This window comes from Canis lupus, chromosome 36, assembly GCF_011100685.1.
Source record: "Canis lupus familiaris isolate Mischka breed German Shepherd chromosome 36, alternate assembly UU_Cfam_GSD_1.0, whole genome shotgun sequence".
NCBI lineage: Eukaryota > Metazoa > Chordata > Mammalia > Carnivora > Canidae > Canis > Canis lupus.
Genome location: NC_049257.1, coordinates 25113757 through 25136379, shown reverse-complemented (window position 1 = coordinate 25136379; position 22623 = coordinate 25113757). Strand labels below are relative to the sequence as shown.

Here is a 22623-nt window from a genome sequence, read left to right as displayed (position 1 = left end):
ATGCATTTTTAGCAAGAACCCTCCTAAGTCACTTTAGTCTGTTTAACTGGGACCACCCCCTGTAAGATACTGTTGACTGTATTCCCTGTGTTGTATCTTTTATTCCTATTGTTTATTCATGCCACAACTAGAAGCCTGTATCTCCCACTCTCCTTCACCTGTTTTGCCCACTTGCTAGAGGAAACCATCCATTTGTTCTCTGTTTTTATGAGTCTGTTTTCTGTTTTTTTTTTTTTATTTATTCATTTGTTGGTTTTTAGATTCCACAGGTAAATGAAATCATATGGTATTTGTCTTTTTCTGTTTTATTTCACGTAGCATAATACCCTCTGGGTCCATCCATGTTGCTACAGATGACAGGATCTCATCCTTTTTCTGTGAATAAGTAAGAATTGTGTGTGCGCATATGTGTGTGTATCATCTTCTTTATCTGTCCATTGAAAGAAGCTTGAATTGCTTTCATATCTTGGCTATTGTAAATAATGTTGCAGCAAACATAAAGGTGCCTCTGTGTTTTCTTTGGGTCAATACCCAGTAGTGGAGTTACTGGATAGTGTATTTCTGTTTTTACCTCTTAGAGGAATCTCCATACTGTTTTCCACAATGACTGTGCCAATTTGCATTCTTACCAATAGTGCATGAGGGCTCCTTTTACTCCATATCCTCATTCTTGTCTTTCTGATTCTGGCCATTCTGATATGTGTAAAGTGATATCTTTCTCTTGTAGTTTTTATTTAATGTACCTGTTGATTAGTAATGTTGAGCATCTTTTCATGTGTCTGTTGGTCGTCTGTATGTTTTCTTTCTTTCTTTTTTTTTGTCTGTATGTTTTCTTTGAAAAAATGTTTATTCAAGTCCTCTGCCCATTTTTTAACTGGATTGTTGGGCTTTGTTTTTTGATTTGTTTAGTTTTTTTTTTTGATTGAGCTGTATAAGCTCTTTATATATTTATTTATTTTGGATATTAACACCTTATCAGATACAGCATTTGCAAATATTTTCTTCCCTTTAGTAGACTGACTTTTTATTTATTTATTTTTTTAAATTTTTATTTATTTATGATAGTCAGAGAGAGAGAGAGAGAGAGAGAGAGAGAGAGAGAGAGAGAAGCAGAGACACAGGCAGAGGGAGAAACAGGCTCCATGCACTGGGAGCCCGATGTAGGATTTGATCCCGGGTTTCCAGGATTGTGCCCTGTGCCAAAGGCAGGCGCCAAACCGCTGCGCCACCCAGGGATCCCTGACTTTTTATTTTGTTCATGGTTTCCTTCACTGTGAGAAACCTTCATTTTGATACGGTTCTAATAGTTTATTTTTGCTTTTGTTTTTCTTGCCTCAGGGGACATATCTAGAAAAATGTTGGTGCAGCCTATGTCAAAGAAATTATTGCCTCTCTTTTCTTCTAGAAGCTTTATGGTTTCAGGTCTTTAATTCATTTTGAGTTTATTTTTGTGTATGTTGTGGAAAAAATAGTTCAGTTTCATTCTTCAGCATCTGTTCAGTTTCCCAGAATTGTTTATTGAAGATGTGGTCTTTTTTCCATTGTATATTCTTGCCATTTTTGTCATAGATTGATTGACCATATAATCATGGGTTTATTTCTGGACTCTCTACTCTGTTCTATTGATCTATGTCTATTTTGTGCCAGTGCCATACTGTTTTGATTACTACAGCTTTGTAGCGTATCTTGAAATTTGGTGTTGTAATATGTCTGGCTTTGTTCTCTTTCAAGATTGCTTTGGCAATTTGGGACTTATTGTGGTTCCATATAAATTATAGTATTTTAGTTCTGTGAAAAATGCTGTTGGTATTTTGATGGGGATTGCATTGAATCTGTAGATGGCTTTGGGTAGTATGGACAGTTTAACAATATTCTTCAAATTTATGAGCATGTGTTATCTTCAGTTTGTGTTATCTTCAGTTTGTTTCAACACTGTTCTATTTTCAGAATACAGGTCTTTTACTTCCTTGGTTAAGTTTATTTCTTAATCTTATTCTTTTTGGTACAATTATAAATGGAATTGTTTTCTTAATTTATCTTTCTGCTACTTTGTTATTAGTGTATAGAAATGCAGTTGATTGCTGGGTATTAATTTTGTATCTTGCAACTCTACTGAATTCATTTATTCTAATACTTTTCAGAAGTCTTTGGAATTATCTTGGAATAGTATCTTGTCATGTAAAAATAGTGACAATTTAATTTCTTATTAATATGGATTTTTAAAATTTCTTGTATGATTGCTGTGGCTAGGATTTGAGTACCATGTTGAATAAAAGTGGCAAGAGCAGACATCCTTGTCTTGTCCCTGATCTTAGAGGAGATGCTCCATTTTTACCACTAGGTATGATATTAGTTATGGGTTTTTCCACTCATAGCCTTTTATGTTGAGATATATTCTGTATAGACTCACTGTGTTGGCAGGTTTTCTTTTTTTTTTTTTTATCATGAACAGATGTTGAATTTTGTCGGATGCATTTTCTGCATCTATTAAAATAACCATTTGATTTTTTAAAGATTTTATTTATTCATGAGAGTCACAGGGAGAGAGAGAGGCAGAGACACCGGCAGAGGGAGAAGCAGGCTCCCTGCAGGGAGTCCGACGTGGGACTCGATCCCGGGACTCGATTCCGGGACTCCAGGATCATGCCCTGGGCCGAAGGCAGGCACTCAACCTCTGAGCCACCCAGGCATCCCTAACTATTTGATTTTTATCCTTTGTTTTGTTAATATAGTGTATCATGTTGATTGATTTACAAATACTATACTATCCTTGCATCCTTGGAATAAAGCCCAACTTGCTTATGGTGAATGATCCTTTTATAATCTATTGTTAAATGGAGTTTTCTGATATTTTGTTGTGGATTTTTTATCTATGTTCATCAGGGATGTTGGCGTGTAGTTTTTCTTTTTTTGTCATGTCTACCTGGTTTTGGTATCAGGGTAATGCTGACCTCATAGAAAGTATTTGGAAGCTTTCATTTCCCCCTCTTTTTCTTCTTTTTTGGGATAGTTTGAGAATAGGTATAATTTTTTAAATGTTTGGTAGAATTCACCTGTGGATTCATGTTGTCCTGGACTTTGATTTGTCAGTAGTTTTTTGATTACCAATTCAATTTAATTTCTAGTAATTGATCTGTTCAGATTTTCACCTTGGTTGATCCAGGACCTTGGTCCCCCCCCCCCCCTTTTTTGGTCTATTTCTGCTCTGATCTTTATTTCCTCCCTTCTACTAACCTTGGACTTTGTTCTTTCTCTAGTTTCTTTAAGTATAAAGCTATTTATTTGATATTTTCCTTGTTTCTTGAGGCATGTCTGTATCACTATATATTTTCCACTTAGAACTGCTTTCTCTGCATCCCAAAGATTTTGGACCACTGTTATCATTTTCATTTGTCTCCATGTATTTTTTAAATTCTTTTATTTGACCCATTGGTTTAGTCAAATATCATTTAGCTTCATGCATTTGTGTGTAGGTTTTTTTTCTTGTGACTGATTTTTAGTTTCATAATCTTGTGGCTGCAAATATGCATTATAGGATTTCAGCCTTCTTAAACTTATTGAGAATTGTTTTGTGACCCAACATGTGATATATCCTGAAAATGGGCCATGTGCACTTGAAAAGAAAGCGTATTTGGCTGTTTTTGGATGGAATATTTTACACATATATCTGTTAGGTCCACTAGGTCTAATGTGTCATTCAAAGCCACTGTTTCTTTACTGATTTTTCTGTATGGAAGATCCATCCAATGATGTAAATGGGGTACTAAAGTCCCCTAGTATTATTATATTCCCATCAATTTCTCCCTTTGTTAATATTTGCTTTATGTATTTTTAAAAAATATTTTATTTATTTATTTGAGAGACTGAGTAAGCAAGCGAGAGAGAGAGAGAGAGATCATGAGCAGAGGGAGAGGGAGAAGCAGGCTTCCCTACTGAGCAGGGAGCCTGATGTGGGACTCAGTCCCTGGACCCTGGGATCTTGACCTGAGCTGAAGTGAAGGCAGGTGCTTAACTGACTGAGCTACCCAGGCGCCCCTACTTTATGTATTTAGGTGTTCTCAATGTTGAATGATTAAATAGTTACAATTGTTATAGCCTCTTGTTAAATTGATCCCTTCATCATTTTGTAATTCCCTATTCCCTTGTCTCTTTTTACAGTCTTGATTTTAAAGGACAGCGTATTTTGAGCACATTCCAAAAAAACTTCATTTTTACTCCCCCCTACATTTTACATATATGTTGTCATATTTTACATTTTTTATTCATAATTTTATCAGTCTAATTATGGCCTCTTCTTTCCTACTTAAGTCCCTTTAACGTTTCTTGTAAGGCCAGTTTAGTGATGGCCTTCACTTTTTTTTTTTTGTTTGGGAAGCTCTTTATCCCTCGTTCAATTTTGAATAATAATTTTGCTGGGTAAAGTATTGTTGGTTGTAGGGTTTTTTCCTTTTAGCACTTTGAATAAATTGTACCACTTGAAAGTTTTTCCTGGAAAAATCAGCTGAAAGCCATATGGAATTTTCCTTGTAACTTTTTGCTTGTCTTTTGCTATTTTAAAGATTCTTTATTTTTCCATAGTGGCTGCACCAGTTTGCATTCCCACCAACAATGCATGAAAGTTCCTTTTTCTCCACTTTTTGGCCATAATTTACTCCTTATTTTTAATCCTTGATATTTTAATTATTATGTGCTGTGGTATGGATTCTCATTGGGTTCATATTATTTGGAATTTTCTTTGCTTTCTGAACCTGGATGTCTGTATCCTTCCCAAGGTTAGGGAAGTTTTTCAGCTACCATTTCTTCAAATAAGTTTTCAGCTCCTTTTTCTCTCTTCCTTTTCTGGGGTTTCTATAATGCAAGTGTTTGCTTGATGTTGTCCAAGAGATCCCCACACTTATCCTCATTTTTTAAAATTCTTTTTTATTTTTGCTGTTCAACTTGGGTGCTTTCATTACCCTGTCTTCCAGATTGCTGATCCATTCTTCTGCATCTACTAATCTACTGTTGATTCCCTCTAGTGATTTTTTATTTCAGTTACTCTTCTGGTCTGATCATTTTTAATTTTTTTCTTTGTTGAAATTCTCATTGAATTCTTCCATTCTTCTCTCTAGTCCAGTGAGCATCTATCTTTATGATCATTACTTCAAACTCTTCATCAGGCACATTGCTTATCTGTTTCACTTAGTTCTTTGAGGTTTTGTCTTATTCTTTCATTTGGAGCATATTCTTTTGTCTCCCCCTTCTGCTTGACTTTGTTTCTTTCTATGAATTAGAAACTTCTAAACTTGAAGGGATGGTGTCTGTATGGTCATCTGCTGTGTAGGCAGTGTGTGCCTGGTGACTTTTGCTGGCTGGCAGTAGCTGTAGCTGGTGTGGGCTAAGGGTTATGGGACATTCTGTGCTGGGACTACCCTGGTGGGATGGCCAGAGCTGAAGTGGATATAGGCTGAGGTGGTCCTGAGGCTCTCTGTCTACAGGTCACCCTGGCAGGACAGCTAAAGGTGAAGTGTGTGGAAGCTGGGTGGGGGCGTGTCCCAAGACTCTTGCAGTTGGCAGTCTGGCAGGACAGCTAAAGCTGAGGTATACGCATGCCATGGGGAAGGGTCCCAGGGCTCTACACCCTACCAGGTCAGCTGAAGCCGTAGTGGGCAGAAGCTGGTGTGGTCACTGGTCTCTGGTCTCTCCACACACGGGGTGCCCTGGAAAGATGGCTGAAGTGGAAGTGGGTACAAGCTGGGGGTCCCAGGGCTCTATGTGCAGAAGGTACCTTGCCTAAACAGCTGAAGCTGAAGTAGGTATAAGGGTGTTCTGAGAGGCTGCTATGCATAGGGCACCCTGGTGGGGTGACTGGAGCCAAGGTTTGAGGCATGGGACAGGGGAGTCCCTAGCACTCAAGGGGCACTCTGGCAGGACAGTAGTAGCTAAAGAGGACATGCATTTGTGTGATTATGGGTCTTTCCACAGCAAGGGTGCCCTGGCAGGACAGCTGAAGCTAAAGTGGGTGAAAGCTAGGGCGACTTGGGGTGTCTGCACAGGAGGTGCCCTGGCAGGGCAGCTGGAATGAGGTGGGCACAAGCTGGAGTTTCCCAAGGTGCTCTGTGCAGGGACACTCTGGCTGGGCTGCTAGAGTTGAAGCTGGTGTCAGTTAGGACGTCTTGGAGCACCCTGTGCCAGGAGATACCCCAGCAGGCTGTCTGAAGCCAGAGTGTTATGGGCCTGGAGTGTTCCGGGTGCTTTGTATCTGTGTCACCTTTGTGTGTTGGCTGGAGCTAGAGTGAGCACTGACTAGAGGTGTCCCAGTGTGTAGCACCCTGGAGCTGCCTTGGTGGGTTGGCTGGGGCTGGCAGGGGCTAGGAGCCCAGGGCTCGCTTAGGAGCCAGCTAGAGTGCTCAGACCCTATTCCCATCCGCATTGCCAAGGTAACCCATGGTGCTCACTGGCTCCTTCAGCCCAGAAAGTTCCAGGACTCCTCATCATATGGCACGGTTCTAGGGCTAGTTTCTTTATATTCTAGTTGCTCTTTTGAACAGTGGCTTTTTTTTCTTTTTTTTTTTTTTTGTCTGTGCCCCAGGGCACCTGGGGCTGGTGTGGGCTAGGGCCCCAGTGCCTGCTGAGGCAGCTCACCAGCTAGGGCGTCAGGACCCTGCTCCTGTCGGTGCTATCAAGGCGGCGGCGGAGTGTAAGCCACGGTGCTCACCAGCCCCTCCAACCCAGAGTGAGTTCCCACAGCTCTCTTGCCATTTGGCTGAATCTTTTATATGCCAGTTGTTTTTTTTTTTTAAGCCGTAGCTTTTTTTTTTTTTTTTTTTTTCTTCCTTTCTGTGCTCCAGAGAAGAGGAATCTGCTCTCAGTCCTATTCCTTCCCCCTATAGATCATCAGGGGTGGGAGTTATTTTCGTTACTGTTTCATCGTCTCTCCTATCATTCTCCTGTTGTGCAGAAGCTGTTCGGATAGACCTTCGTTCTTCAGGGGAGGAATTGATCTACAAACAGGTGTAGATTTGGGGTGTCTATGGAGGCAGTGAGTTTGGGGTGTTCTCCATCTCGGACTAGACCTCTCTGGATTTTATTTTTATTTTTTTAACTGGGGAAAGTGACATAGTGAAATAGGTCTACTCTACAGCATCTTTCAAAATGAATAATAGCTCGTTTTATGAGGATAATAACGATCTGATAAAAATAAATGGGTGATATGATTGGTTGAAATTTCTTTTCCTCTTTTGTTTTTTCTGTTCACTCTTGCTCTATCTCTAGTCTTGACTACTTCGTTATTAAAATACTGAAGTATTGAGGTGCCTATTTCTGCCCGTAGGTGATTGTTCCTACTAATTGCAGCTGAGCTTGTCTCAGCTGTTGGAAATAGAGATACTCACATTGGCAGCCTGCGTGTGAGTTGAGAAGTTACTGGGTTTCTATAAGTAGACAATAGCATAGGAATTATTTTCATGTGTATGTGTAAACATGTGCATCAATAAACTTGTGCTAATAGTGAGGTGAAATTAATGAATTTTAATAGAAATCTCCTAATATAAAACATCTATTTCTGCACTCTGCTAGGAAGTTGTCCTATCTTGTGTGTGACAGGCTTTACCGTCACTGTTACATATTAACTGGGCACAGTTTAATATTAATAGCTCCTGAGAATTGTGGTTAATTGAGGCCTTTATTTCCTGTGTTTGGGTTTTATTTTTGCAACAATTTGGTTGCTTTTTTTTTTGTATGAAATGGTTGTGAGTATACCCAATACTATAACAAGGTTCTGGGCTCTTAACTTTGATGAACACCATGCCATTTCCATCATGCTGCACTCAAAACAGCACAGATGTGAGTCTGGGAGTGGCGTCCCCGCTGCTCTCATGAGCCTTTGTTTGGAGAACACCCTGATTAACCCCCACCCTTCATGGTTCATTGACTCACTGATAGATCAAGTTTAAACTAGTACATATTAGCACATTTGTTACCAACAGAGGAACAGTTGGCCATTATGTTTTACATTGCTGGTTCATGGCAAACTGGCGCTAAAAAGGTCTATACTCTAGAGTATGAATTGAGAGGTTACAGGAGGATCGCAAACCAAGTCAGTTGCATATTAATATTAAATCACACCTGTATTTTAATCTTGGGTTATTTATTTGGGGGATGCTTATTCTATTGTGAAATTATGAATAAATGACTTATCACAATGAGTTTTTTTTCCCCCAAGGAGTTCAGAGGGTTTATGTATTTGAATATAGCTTTCATATTAAACAGTTTGTCATAATTGAGAGAAGAGTAAGGTCATAACTGCCTGATGCTTTGTGTTGCATTCTTAAAATGTTTTCCTGAGTTCTTTGTAGCTAGTGATTTTATGTAAATCTTTACAGTGTACTACAGATTCTTGTTTTATCAAGAGGGCTAGAATGCACATGTCTTATTTTCTCATGGAAAAAAATTAAACTCTCCTTTTTATTTAACTGTTTTTTTCAATAAGATGATTAAATTTCTTCAACTTTGAAGAACTTCTTCCTGTTTTGTACCTTCCTAACATAGTTTTCAAAGTCTTCAAATGCTTTTTATTATTGTTATGGTTGTTTTTATGGAAGAGACTTTTATGATTTCTCAATCTTAACTGGTGAATTTTGTCTTGGCTTCATCATCACTCACTGGTGCCATCCCTTTGACCAGTTACTTCTCTGCATTTTTCTTTCTCTTGTGAGATGATGAAGCACGAGTACCCTGATGGCAAGAATGGCACTCGGAGTCCAAGCCTCGGATAAGACAGTTGAGGCTGCTTTTCAAAACTAACTAGTGCCACATCTAGTTTTAGAAAACAGTTGAAAGTAATGGGAAAGGGAGCTGTATGGATATATGAGGGGAAAAGGGTCCAAACAGAACAGTATGTGTAAAAGGTTGAGCAATAAAGTCAGGTGCAGAGAGTTGGCAGGGAGTGAAGTGGTGGGAAATGAGGTCACAGAGGCAGCTGGGTTCTTGCAAGTTTTGCATGGTTTTTTGCTTTTGAGAAAAATGGGGGGCCATTTGGGAGTTTTAAGCAAAGGAGTGACATGATAAACTTTTTTTTAATGATAAACTTTTAAAGTCAATATTCTGGCTCTTAAGTAGATAGCACATTCAGAGTGGGGGAAAGGACAGAGACAGCAAACCAGTTAAGTGGAAATTGGTATAATCCAGGCAAAAGGTAGTGACTTAAATAGGGAGCAAGACAGGTAGTGGGCAGCGATTAGACTTTGGATTTGTTTTTGGAGATAGAGCTGTCTGGATTTATTGACTTAGTGGATATGGGAGGTATTAAGAGAGAAAAAGTCAATGATTCCAGCAAGATTTTCTTATCCTATTAGAGAAAATGTCAAATAACATAGAACATATAAAAACATTATAATGGACGCCTATTTTACCATCACGCAGATTCTATAGTTCTTAACATTTTTTCCATATGTTTTAACATTTTATTCTGTCTGTTTTAAACTGCATACATCATGACATTTCTCCTAGAAAGCTTCAGTACACGACTCTACAAAAAGATATTTTACAAATAACCAAGTATCATTATCCTATCAAATGAGTGAGCATAGTTGTTTATTATCATTGAATACCTGGTCCATACTGAACTTTTCCCCATGTTTTATTTCTTTCTTTTTAAAATATTTTATTTATTCATGAGAGACAGAGAGAGAGAGAGAGAGAGGCAGAGACACAGGCAGAGGGAGAAGCAGGCTTCCTGCAGGGAGCCCGATGTGGGACTCGATCCCGGGATTCCAGGATCACATCCTGGGCTTAAGGCTGTGCTAAACCACTGAGACACCCAGGCTGCCCTCCCCCATGTTTGCTTGCTTGCTTTCTTGCTTTCTTTCTATTTTTCTTTTTAGATTTATTTATTTATTTATTTATTTATTTATTTATTATTTATTTATTTATTTATTTATTTATTTATGATAGACACACAGAGAGAGAGGCAGAGACACAGGCAGAGGGAGAAGCAGGCTCCATGCTGGGAGTCCGACACGGGACTCGATCCCGGGACTCCAGGATTGCGCCCTGGGCCAAAGGCAAGTGCTAAACTGCTGAGCCACCCAGGGATCCCCTTCCCCATGTTTTCTAAAGTGACTTTTATAGCTGATTTGTACCAACTAGTGTACAATCAAGGATCACTCGCCAAATTAAGTATAAACTAGAACACTGAACACTAGAACACTCTCCTCATTTAAAAAGTTCTGACATTGATTTATGGAAGAGATGAGGTTATCCTGTAGATATTTTAGTATGCATAAGGAACACTGAGAAAGCCTATTTAAATATAGATTCCTGGTCCCCATTCCCAGAAATTCTGATTCAGTGGGTCTGGTGTGGGCCTTTCTACTGAAGTTCTGAGTGCTGCTAGGTTGTCATTCTGAAGACCACTCTTTGAGCAGTACTGTTGCACCGCTGTCTGACTGCTTCTTGGTGGTATCGTTTAACTTGTTCTTCTATTCCCTTTATTACCCATAAACTAGATTTCTAATCTAAAGGCTTAATTAGGTTCATATTGAGCAAGAATACTTCATAAGTGGTACTGAGTACTTCATATTGCATTATCTCAGGTGGTATGTAACGTCTGGCTATCCCATGATTAGGGTGGATAAGATAGATTCCCCAAGGCTAAGATTGATCTCTAAGTCAAAGAGGTGACAGCTTGATATCTTCATTGTAACTTTTTTTTTTTTTTTAAGAGCAAAGGAGAGCAAGGGGAGAGCATGAGAGCAGGGAATGGAGGATTAGAGGCAGAGGGAGAGAGAGAGAATTGTAAGCAGGCCCCATGTTCGGTGCAGAGCCTGATGCAGAGTTCAGTGTCACGACCCTGAGATCATGACCTGAGCTGAATCCAAGAGTTGGACACTTAACTTAACCGACTGAATCACCCAAGTGCCCCTCCATTGTAATATTTCTATTTGAAACTAGTATATAATTGTTGACTGATATTCAGGGGCCAGGGAGAGCATTTAATTCTCAATAAATACTTAATGGCTTTAACATCTATTATCTAAGTAAGGGAGATCATGGAGATTTTTGTATTTAATCATTCTCTCTAAATTAGTGCTATTATTTTATAAAAAAGGATGTTTTTTCTTCTCTTGGTACTATTCGTTACCCATAAACATAGTACTTACTAAAGAGGCAGGACAAATGTATAATTAGTTTTTTTTAAAATCTTTTTTTCTTTAAAGATTTTATTTATTCATGAGAGACACACAGAGAGAGGCAGAGACACAGGCAGAGGGAGAATCAGGGCTCCATGCAGGGAGCCTGACGTGGGACTCGATCCCGGATCTCCAGGATCAGGCCCTGGGTGGAAAGCAGTGCTAAACCACTGAGCCACCTGGGCTGCCCTAATTAGTTATTTTTAATTACCAATTTTCAGAGTAAATTTTCTAACTGGAGCAGATGGAAAAGAGGAAGTTCTTATTTAGTGAAATAGGAAAGACTATGGGTAGATAGACCCCATTTGGTAGGGGAATTCAATTTCAAATTTGAAGATGTTAACTTTGAGATGTCTATTAGACATCTGTATTAATTAGAGTTCAGTTGTATAAAACATAACATACTCTATTTTAAATAAAAGTCTGTAGGGATCCCTGGGTGGCGCAGCGGTTTGGCACCTGCCTTTGGCCCAGGGCGCGATCCTGGAGACCCGGGATCGAATCCCACGTCGGGCTCCTGGTGCATGGAGCCTGCTTCTCCCTCTGCCTATGTCTTTGCCTCTCTCTCTCTCTCTGTATGACTATCATAAATAAATAAAAAAAAATTAAAAAGGCTGTAATGTGCAGGTAATATGATGAAAGGACTAGAGGAGAAGGGTCTATTAAATCAGATATACTGGTGGCCTGCAACTGTGGCTGCGTTCCCTCCCTCCCTCCCTCCCTCCCTCCCTCCCTCCCTCCCTCCCTCCCTCCCTCCTTTCTTTCTTTCTTTCTTTCTTTCTTTCTTTCTTTCTTTCTTTCTTTCTTTCTTTCTTTCTTTCTTTCTTTCTTTCTTTCTTTCTTTCTTCTTTCTTTCTTTCTTTCCTTCCCTTCCCTTCCCTTCCCTTCCCTTCCCTTCCCTTCCCTTCCCTTCCCTTCCCTTCCCTTCCTTTCCCTTCCTTTCCTTTCCTTCCCTCCCCCTCCCTTCATATGTAGCATCATGGGACAATTTCTATGGCCAGTAAACTAAGGGAAGTAAATGGATTCTTCATGTTATGATGGAAATGAGCTACTGACACATTACAGACCCATTCAAGTGTTACTGAAAGATAAGTAAGGAAAATCCTTGTGGTGGACATAATTTCAGACAATTGATACTAGTGATTAAGGAGTGAAGGCTAGAGAGATAGGTGCATATTAAGCCTGGACCGTGGTTAAGAGCCTGGTAAGAGCCTGCCAAATAGGAACTTGGAAAAAAAAATTAGAAGGTTGATGACAAGGACAGATGAGATATAAGGATATAGTTGGTCTTCATAGAATAAGAACAGAATATGAGATTTGTGTTTTTTATAAATGCTCACCAAAGAGCGTTTATTTCAAGAAAATCTAATTTGGTAGGCCAGGTACTCCATTCTACAGATGTCAGTCAGCATCTTTAAAAAGTAACCCTAGGGGGGCACCTTACTGGCTTAGTTGGTTACGTGTCTGCCTTCAACTCAGGTCATGATCTCAGGGTCCTGGGAGGGATCAAGCCCTGCATCAGGCTCCCTGCTCAGTGGGGAGTCTGCTTCCTCCTCTCCCTCTGCCCCCCACTCATGCTCATGCTTTCTCTTTCTCAAATAAATAAAATCCTTTAAAAAAATAATAAAAGCAACCCTAGGGCTTGCACAATGAGCACAAAGTGGCCTTCATGCAGAGATGGGGGAAATACATGGTTCTATCTATCTCTATCTATCTATCTATCTATCTATCTATCTATCTATCTATCTATTTATTTATTTAATATTTTATTTATCCATTCATGAGAGACACAGAGACAGAGGGAGAGGCAGAGACACAGGCAGAGGGAGAAGCAGGCTCCATGCAGGGAGCCCGATGCGGGACTCGATCCTGCGTCTCCAGGATCAGGCCCTGGGCTGAAGGCGGCGCTAAACTGCTGGGCCACCAGGGCTGCCCAAATACATGGTTTTAACAATAAGAACTTCTCCCCGAGACTGATGTGACTCGTATTATTGCTGAATACTCTGCCTGCAAATGGGCCTTGAGCCTGGGTATTGCTCTGTATCTTAGAGTGACTGGTCAACCACTTGGTGGCAGGTTGATCACATTGGAGTCCATCTATTGTGGAAAGTTAGTAGTTTGGCCTCATTGCTCTGAATGTTTGTGTTAGATATGGATTTGAATTTCCTGTCCACCATGTTTCTGACAGCACTACCATCTGTAACCTTCCTAAATACCTTGTTCAGTGAATTGACATTCTGTGCTGCTTTTGATCAAGGGACTCATTTATATCAAAAGAAGTGAAGCAGTTGGCTGACAGGTAATGAGGTTTGCTAGTCTTACCGTGTTTCCTGTTGTATTTCATTGTATTCCACCCAGGAGACAAAATTTCATGAAATTCAAGTAGTTTTTAGTTCTATAAACAGAATACATGGGTCTATGAACCAAGTAGTGAAGATAGAAGTGTTATCTCTTAGCATCACCTCCAATGACCCACTCATAAAATTTTTGTTTCCTGCCCCTATAACTCTGAACTCAGCTGATTTAGAAATATTATATGAGAGAAGGATACTTTCACATGGGAATATGACAGTGGTTCAGTTGAATTGGACATTGAGAATTACCTGGCTACGTTATTGAACCATTCGACTGAACCAACAAATGGGGAAAAAAAAAAATAAGTCGCTCTGCTGGCAAAGGTGATCAGTTCTAATTATCAGTTGCTACTACTCCTCATAAGAGGACAGTGTCTAAATGCAGCAGGCAACCTGGACTGCCTCCTAGGAGAAGGATGAAGCAAATGAGTCCATTGTCTAGGAAAATAAAAATGGCCAAACTGACTCTAGAGGACATAGAAAATTTAAACAAACTACCACCAAAGCAACAACTTTTTTGGTACTACTAAAAAATAAAAAACAAGAACATTGATTCTGATATTTTCACAGAAATCTCTACCATACCTTTAAGGAGCAGGAAACTTTGATACTCTTTAAGCCATTGGAGAGCATAGGAAAAAAAGGAAAACTCTCAGATTATATTTATAGAGCTTGTGTGAAATTGGTATCAACATCTGATGAAGCAAATCCAAAAAAGGAAAATTTTAGATGGGTCTACTTGTGTATGAATGCCAAGCAGCTCTTAATAATAAAAAAAAGATGGACATGATGTCAACATTATAAAAATATTATCTCAGTTTAAAGCCTACATGGAGAAATTTGAGGTATTCTCATTAAATTCTAAATATGGCACTGACATATGAATTGATCAGTAGACCTCAGGCTAAATGGTTTAGAAGAAATCCAAACACATTCAGAAATTTAATGTATCTAAAGGTGATATTTGAAATCTATAAGAAAAGATTACCCAGTGAACGATGTTGGGACAGATGGATAGTCATCAAAAAAGTGAAGTCAAATTCCAATTTTATACCTCTATTAAAAGAAATTTTAGGTATGCTTAAATAAAAATATGAAATAGAGACCATAAAGCTATTAGAAAAATATAGTGGTTTTTTTGGTCACAAGAGGAAACTATTAAAAATAAAACCCGGAAACCTTAAAAAAAAAAGGTAAATATATGGGTGCGTAAAATTAAAACGCTCAGAAAAAATCAAAAAGATCTTAGAGAAAATGACATAAAAATTAAAAGCAGATGACACAGAAAAGTATTTGTAATTCATAGTTATGTAGTTATAATAATACATATTATTATAATTTATAATATATGATATAATAATATAATTACAACAAAAAGATTAATTTTCATATTTCAATAGGTTACTAATAAGGTTTTTAATAGGCTATTTGAATAAGGCTTAGCCTTGTTTAAAAGGTCGATTTTTTCTTTTTTTTTTTTCTCTTTCCTAGAGTGTGGCAATTTTTATTAAGAATAATCTTGAAAAAAAAAAAAAGAATAATCTTGGTCCTAAGAATAACACCCTCAATTGTGTAACACTTTCCATTAAAAACCAGTTTTGCAAGGGGAAGTACAAAAAAATAAATTAGTTTTATAAGGAAAGAATTCTACAAGCTGACAGTTCATAGAAAAATAAAAGTCTCTTAAACATTTCAAAGTGTCTTAGCCTTTCTCATAAAAGGAGAAATGTAAATTGCAATTAGCATGAGATACAATATTTCTTTTCTCACATTGTCAAAGATCAGAAAGTCTGAAAACATTTGTGTTTTTAAGGGTATAAGAAAACAGGTATTTTGTTTCTGGTGGAACGTAAATAGGTAGCAATAATAATAAACAAATTGAATGCTGACTGTGTGCTGTGGCACTTTCCAAGCACTTGCATTTGCTGGCTTAATCATCACGATTACCTTTTGTAGGAAGTACTCTTATTATCCTCATATTACCAGATGAGGAAATTGAAAAACAGAGAAATTGGACAAATAACCCAAAGTCACACAGCTGGTAAGTGAAAGAGCCAAGACTTAAGATCAATTACTTTGACTCCAGCATCCACTTTTTAGGGGTCACAACCCTAACCAGTTTCAACATCAAGTAATGGGGGAAGAGGATAAACTCTCAAGGGTACATACCCCTTGATTCAATAATTCTAGAAGTTTGTCCTGCAGTGATATGCAAGTAGATGCAAAATGACATTCATTGCAGTTAAGCCTGGAAACAACCTAAATAGACATTTGCAGGGGACCGGTTACTTACATTGAAGTTCATCCATGCAAAATACTAGTCCGCTTTGAATAAAGTAATAATCACACTCTACTTAAGTGATATGAAATCTTGTCCAAAAACAGTAAAAGGAAAAAAAAAAAAGCAAGATGCAGAATAATGGGTAGGGAAACTGCCTTCCATGTAAAAAGCTACAGAACATATACATGCATTTTTATATATGCATAGAACATTTCTGGAAGAATTCTTAAAGTGATGCCAGTGGTTGTCCCCTAGGAGGGAAACTGGATATCAAGGAATGAGCCGAAGACAGAGATTTTGAATTTTGACCCACAATGTGTCATTCTGTACAGAAGACGACGGAGCATGTGATTCTCAAATATAGAACGTTTGCCCTGAGATCACTTGGTGAAGAGCGTAACCCAGTGCCTCGGGCTCACTTAGGTTTAGATTCCAGCGCTGGCTGGTCTACCCAGAGGGACAGGGGCTTTGGAACTCTCCAGCTCGGGGCAACATTGCTCCACCCCCAGCTTGGGGACTGGCTGGAGGGGAAGTTCCTAGAGCCCTGTGTGCTTGGGTCTTGGGCAGGCCCCCACTCATAGGCCCCCCTTTCCAACCCCACCTGCTGCGAGCCGTGCTTCTTTCGGCCCATGTTACTGCCTAGGGCCCTTCATCGGCTGGGCTGCCACTCCTCTAAGGCTCTCTCTGGTCGCCCTCTAGCCCGACACCATCCCCCTGTCCTTAACTCCAGACAGGATATTATCCTACCCTGTGGAATCAGTGGTCTGCCCTTAGCAAAATCTGTAGTTTCAACTACTTTCCCGGAGATTTTCTTGACCTTCTTGCTTTAATGGAGAGACCCAGCTCTCCCAGAAGTTTCGAGCTTCCCCCAAAGCCCCCAAGTGGTGGCTCTTTTCTCTGTCATCCATTTCAGACCATTGGTCCTGGAGGTGGGGTCCCTGTCTTGATATCTTTCTTTCATCTCACTGCTCTTTTGAGACCATTTTCTCTCCTCTGTTAAAAATCCTCATTTTTAAAGCTCAGTCCCTTAGACACCACTGGCTTAGTGCTGCTCATTGTGGTTCTGTGCAGACTATGGTTCATTCTTCATGTTCCGCAAAGACCTTAGTATCTGTCTCACTGTCATTCTCTACAACACTACTGCTGCCATAATTCTATGTGTTTCTGTAGATGTTTTTTAGTTTTTAGCTTCTTCTCCTGTAAAAATCTTGATCCTGCTCTTCATTCCCCTCCCATAGTCATACTTCTAGAGCAGTGGTTCTCAAAGTGTGATCTCTGGACCAACAGCAGCAGCATCACCTGGAAATTTGTTATAAATGAATTTTCAGCCCCCCAAATTCCTGGGACTGGGATGCAGAGACCTGTGTTTCAAGAAGCCCTTCAGATGATTCTGATGCATATGCAGTTCATCAGGTTTTATTTTTATTTTTTTAAAGATTATTTATTCATGAGAGACACAGAGGGAGAAGCAGGCTCCCTGCAGGGAGCCTGATGCGGGGCTCGATCCCAGCACCCCGGGATCACGACCCGAGCCAAAGGCAGACACTCAACTGCTGAGCCACCCAGGTAGCCACCTCGTCAGGTTTTTTATTATCCTTATTACCAATAACACAATCTCCCTTTCAAGCATCCTACCCTTCCTGGGGCTCTTGACTATTGGCTTCTGTCTATCTAACTTATTTGATCTACTCTCTCAAAACCTAAAAATTTTCACCCCCTCCAGATCACAATTAACTGATTACATGTGCCACTTTTTCATTAGTTCTTAACCCTTCTTGTGTTTTCACTTACCCCTTATCCAGCCACAATTTGATCTCTTTGACTATTCTCTTTCACATGACACATCTAAAGAGTAAACATCTTGTGAGCTCTCCCTTCAAAATATACCTGGAATCTAGCTTTTCTTCTACTCTCCACCTTACTCAATCCCACCTGGAATATTGCAGCTGTTCTTACTTCGTCTGTCCTTGTACTTCCAGCATCTGCCTTCCGCACGGCAGCTTGAGTGATCCATTTAGCATCCAGGCTTATGTTGCTGTGCTGCTCAGAAATCATCATGTTTCTCCTCTCACTGAGGACAAAAGCAGAGTCCTTGTAAATCCCTGTGAGTGCTCTGGTCTTCCCTGTCCAGGAAGTCACTTCTATCTTTGTCCTCCCTCTCTCCCACTCTGGGGTTTCATTTTATCCTTAGAAATTACCACCACATGACGTACTCTGAATTCCCTTATTATTTCTGGCCCTTGCCGTTGAAATGGAAGCTTCATGAAGGTAGAAGTTTGCTTGTTCACTGACAGAGCCTCAGCTTCTAGAACCCTGTCTGACAAATAGAGGCAGGCAGTCACCTGTGAATAAATGGAGGCCATTACTATCTATATGGCTGAAGGTGAACACTACCCTTTTTACTCATTCATCAAATATGAGATCATCTATTATATGCCCTGCTCTAAGGAGATAGAACGTGGAGGAAACCCTCAGAGTTTCAAGTTTCATATATGAGTATAAATAATAAATAGGTATAAAATGATAATAGTATAAGAATCAAGATTGGAAGGTGTATGGACCTATAAGAACAAATGATAAGGGAGCAAAGGCCTCGCTAAAGTCACAAAACCAAGGAGGCCATAAAAATCTTTCCCAAGGAAGTGATGACTAAGGTGAGATCAAAGCAAAGAGTAAAGGTTAATTGGACAAATGGTAACAAGAATAGGTGGGCCGACAGGGCTGAGCCGGTGCAATGGCCCTGTGGTAGAGGGAGCGTGGCACGTTCAAGGGGCTGAATAAGGTAGAGAGAGGCTTGAGGAGGGAGCCTGAGGGAAGACAGGTTGGAGACTATTTTCTATTTATTTTTATTTTTTTAATTTTTTAAAAGATTTTATTTATTCATGATAGAGAGAGAGAGGAGAGACACAGGCAGAGGGAGAAGCAGGCTCAATACCGGGAGCCCAATGTAGGATTCGATCCCGGGACTCCAGGATCATACCCTGGGCCAAAGGCAGGTGCTGAACCGCTGAGCCACCTAGTGATCCCCAAGACTTTTTAATTATATCTCCTTTTTCCACCTGATGATGAACATCCTTAAAAAAAAAAAATCTTGCTTTAGTTGATAGAAATCCCCCTTCTGATCTCTAAATAGCTATCAAGTTGCTACCTAATTTTCATTTACTTAGAGTCTAGCTTCATAATCATCGTATTAAGAACACCCAAAAGGAAAAAGATAAATGAGAAAATGACTACGTGCTCTGGTTAAAAAAAAAAAAAAATTGGCTTTGTTGGTTTATGTTTTAAAAGGCCTCAGTTTATCAGGATGTGTAAGGGATAGAACATTCGGATGAATTTATTGAATTTCTGTTGCTGCAGTTATAATGGAGGCCTAAGAATAAAATGAATTTGCTAAAATCCTTTTAGGAGATCTTGAGTAGTTTTAGCTTCTTCCTAAGGGGATTGTGGCCCAAAGGCGGAATGGGACACAGTGCGTACCCTTTCACACGTGTTTATTTATGGGCTATGAGCCTTCAGCTACAGCGTGCTTGTCCCCACAGGCCCCAAATGACTGTTCCTTATTTCCCAAAACTTACATTACCTGACCGGCATGAGGGAGGAGGAAGGGGAAGTAAAAGCCGGTTTTCATGATAACCTTTGAGGACTACCATTTGGCTCCTGGACACTGGCCATGCTGGGACCGCCTCTGCCCAAGCAATGAAGCAGGGTCTTTCCAGAAATATGCCGGGAAAGATAAACATAATTGGGATATTTGTTTGTTTGTTTGTTTTTTTAATTCTTAAAAAATTTCGAATTTATTTTTTATAATTTGGATATTCGATCGGAGTCTGGGCCTCTAAAGTGTAGAACAAGTGTCTTGTCCTTGTTGTGTTTTCATGACAGTGGGCCCTAGATTGATCTGCTTCATCCTTCCTGGTTACAGGGCAGTCGTCCTGTCCTTTATGGCAGCTTTTTTCCTGATCCAGAGTCAAACATGGCACTAATTGTCCTCTCCTAAGCCTCCCTTGATGGAGAATAGGCCCTCAGCTTTCTTTCACAATTTTTAAAAAGAACTTTAGGGAGTTATTTTGAGAATGCCCCCTCAACTGGGGTTTGTCTGTGTGATTGTCCTTTGAGCCACATGCCCTTTGGGCCGCGGTGCCGTGGAAGTGCTGTGTCCTCGGTGCTACGCGTCACGTACCACAAAGTATCACAAGGCCTGTGTGTCCGTTTGAACATTAAAGGTGTGGTTAACTCTGATCACTTGACTAAGGCAGTGTCTGCTAGATTTCTCCATTGGAAATGTCCCTTTTTGCCCTTTGAAATGAGAACAATTAAGGGGGACAGAGTTAAAAATAAGTAAATAAGAATAAGTAAATAAAAATAAGTAAATATTTTGTTCCCTGTCACTGAGGGTATTACCATCCATTGCTGATTCTTGCCTGAACCCATTATTAGCATAACGGGTGAAAATAGTGATTTTTCTAACTCTGTAATTTCCTCCATATTTATGAGTTGTCATTCTACTGTAAGACAGGTTTTCCTTCTCCCCCTTAGTGTAATATAGTCTTTACTCCATTTCAGATGGTCCCAGGATTGGCAGTAAAGGTTCCAAGGTATTGGGTCTTTCATCAGTTCTTTCTATGTAAGTGATACAGAAGATAGGTAACAGAGGCACACCGAGGAGAGTGGGCCTGAGGCCAGAGGGCTGAGTTCTGTTGGTGGAAGTTGTTAGGGAAAAAGTGGTCCTGAAGTAAGCTTCAAAAGTGGGGCAGACCTTGGGGCGCCCGACGGGCTCCGTGCAGGGAGCATGCTGACTCTGGATCTCAGGGTTGTGAGTTCAAGCCCCATGTTGGGCATGGGGCCTGCTGGACAGAAAAAAAAAAAAAGTGGCAGGATTTTCAGAAATGGTGGTAAGAGGTGGAGTGGAAGGAAGAAACTAAGCGAGGGAAAGCCAGGCACGCCTGGCACCTGGCAGGTAACCCAGGGGTTCCAGAGCGTCATGGGGAAGCCCACAGGGAACAGAAAGTCGTCAGCACTTCTGGGCCTCAGCTGGTCTCGCTGAGGGTTGCCTTCCCGCCCGGCTCCTGCTGCTGCTATTGGGGGGCGGGGGGTGCAGTGTGAGGAAGGAGGGAATCCTGAGTCGTGCAAGCGCTGGAGCCCAAGGCCCCCTTCTCGGCAAGGCCTTGCCCTGGTCCCTGGAGGCGGGGGGGCTCCTTGGGCACCCCTGCACCCGGGGCCCTGCCTGCCACTTAACAGGGCCCTTTAGCCCTGGGCTGTCTGTGTGTCCCACGGGCCTCCCTCCCTCAAAGCCCCAAGCACGGGGCGGAGCTGGTGGCCTAGGGCATGCTGGGGGGCGCGGGCCTGCCGGGGGGGGGGGGGGGGGGGGGGGGTGCAGGCGGGGGGGAGGGGGGGTGCAGGCAGGGGGGGGCCCCGCAGATGGGGCATCGCACCAGGTGTGGCGGTAGCGCTTTTGCTAAAAGCCCTTGCAGGCGAGCACTGGGTGTCCCGCTCTGTGGCTCTGTGGGCAGAGCACACTTCAACGATCTACAAACAAATACATGAATATTCCAATTAAAAAAAAAAGCAGATGCTGGTCACTGCTTTCTTAGCCCTGAAGCACGGCCCCTGAGGCCGCAGCTGGCCTCCAAGGAAGGGTCCTTGGTGTTCTTGGGCCCCCTGTGCCTCCCGCACTTCCCAACAGAAAATATGCTTTGCACCTGCTCCCCCTGGGTTCTAGGGGAGCAGCACCTTGCAGCCCGGAAAGCCGCGGGATCAAATCTCAGCCCCAATTGGGAGGCCGAGGCTCGCTGCCCCGGTGCCCGGGGGAAGGGTCCTTTCTCCCTGCCCCCCCTTTCCAAGCTTGGACTTCGACCTACCCCTCGTTTTGGCTCCCCGCGTGCCTCGCTCTGGGCGCTGGCCTTGACCCAGCCCTGCGTCCTCTGCTCCCCCCGGCTCAGCCGCAGGCCAGGCCCGGGGAGTCCCGAGATCTCCAGGGAGCCCCGAGGTCACCGGAGTGCCCAATTCGAATAAGGAGCATGTTCATCTTAGGAGAGGAAGGAGACCTTTCTGTCCTGTGCAGCTTATTGCTTTTTCCCTCCAGAAATAAATGCTAATGGACCATTTGACATTCCGTGCGTGATTTGGTAAACAGACGCGAACATTGCCTAACAACATTCACAAAGTTGCTTTCATCCACACTTTTCTGCGTAAATGAAATGCTTCGTTATAACTCATGATTTAAGAGGAATGGACCTGCTCAACTGCTAGGAAAATGTAAATGCTTCAAAATAATGCCATGTTTGGGAAAACCTGTAAAAGAATTTCAAATAAAAACAGCAAATACTATTTAAATAGATGTATGGCATTCTAACTGGACTTAGTGTATGGTTTTAAAGGAAAAAAAATGCTGATGAAGATTGTATAACTTTGTCTTTATGCTTTCCTCTTAGGTTTTTCAAATAGACCAAAGTCATTAAAAGTAATTCTTAACCCCCAAAGCCACAAAAAAGAAGCTACCCAGATCTATCACGAGAAGGTTGAGCCGCTGTTGAGGGTTGCAGGAATAAAGACTGATGTTACAAGTAAGTCATTCTCACAATATGATTTTGCCATGAAAAAAAAAATTCTACTTAAGGAAGCAAAAGACCTGTATGTGTTCTTAAGCCAAATCAAGGAAACCACCTGTCATATCTAAAGCTTTTTTTATGTGCTTCCATAACCTACTACAGCTAACTCCAGTATTGTCGTTTATTTTGTTTTCTTTATTGTGTTATTTTTATTCGAATGTCAGTATTTTCTTTAGTCCTTTTTTCAGACTTTAAAAATTATTAGGAGC

The 22623-nt window shown here is 40.9% G+C and overlaps 1 protein-coding gene across 4 annotated transcripts in view; it reads left to right on the top strand.

Annotated features, from left to right (window-relative positions):
- The window catches only part of CERKL (ceramide kinase like), a 130897-nt gene that overhangs the window by 55312 nt on the left and 52962 nt on the right, over nucleotides 1-22623 (top strand). For all 4 annotated transcript variants that reach the window (XM_038585023.1, XM_038585025.1, XM_038585026.1 and 1 more), the window contains exon 3: nucleotides 22238-22369. In XM_038585023.1, the coding sequence (XP_038440951.1) occupies nucleotides 22238-22369 (132 nt within the window). The remainder of the gene's footprint in view (nucleotides 1-22237; nucleotides 22370-22623) is intronic.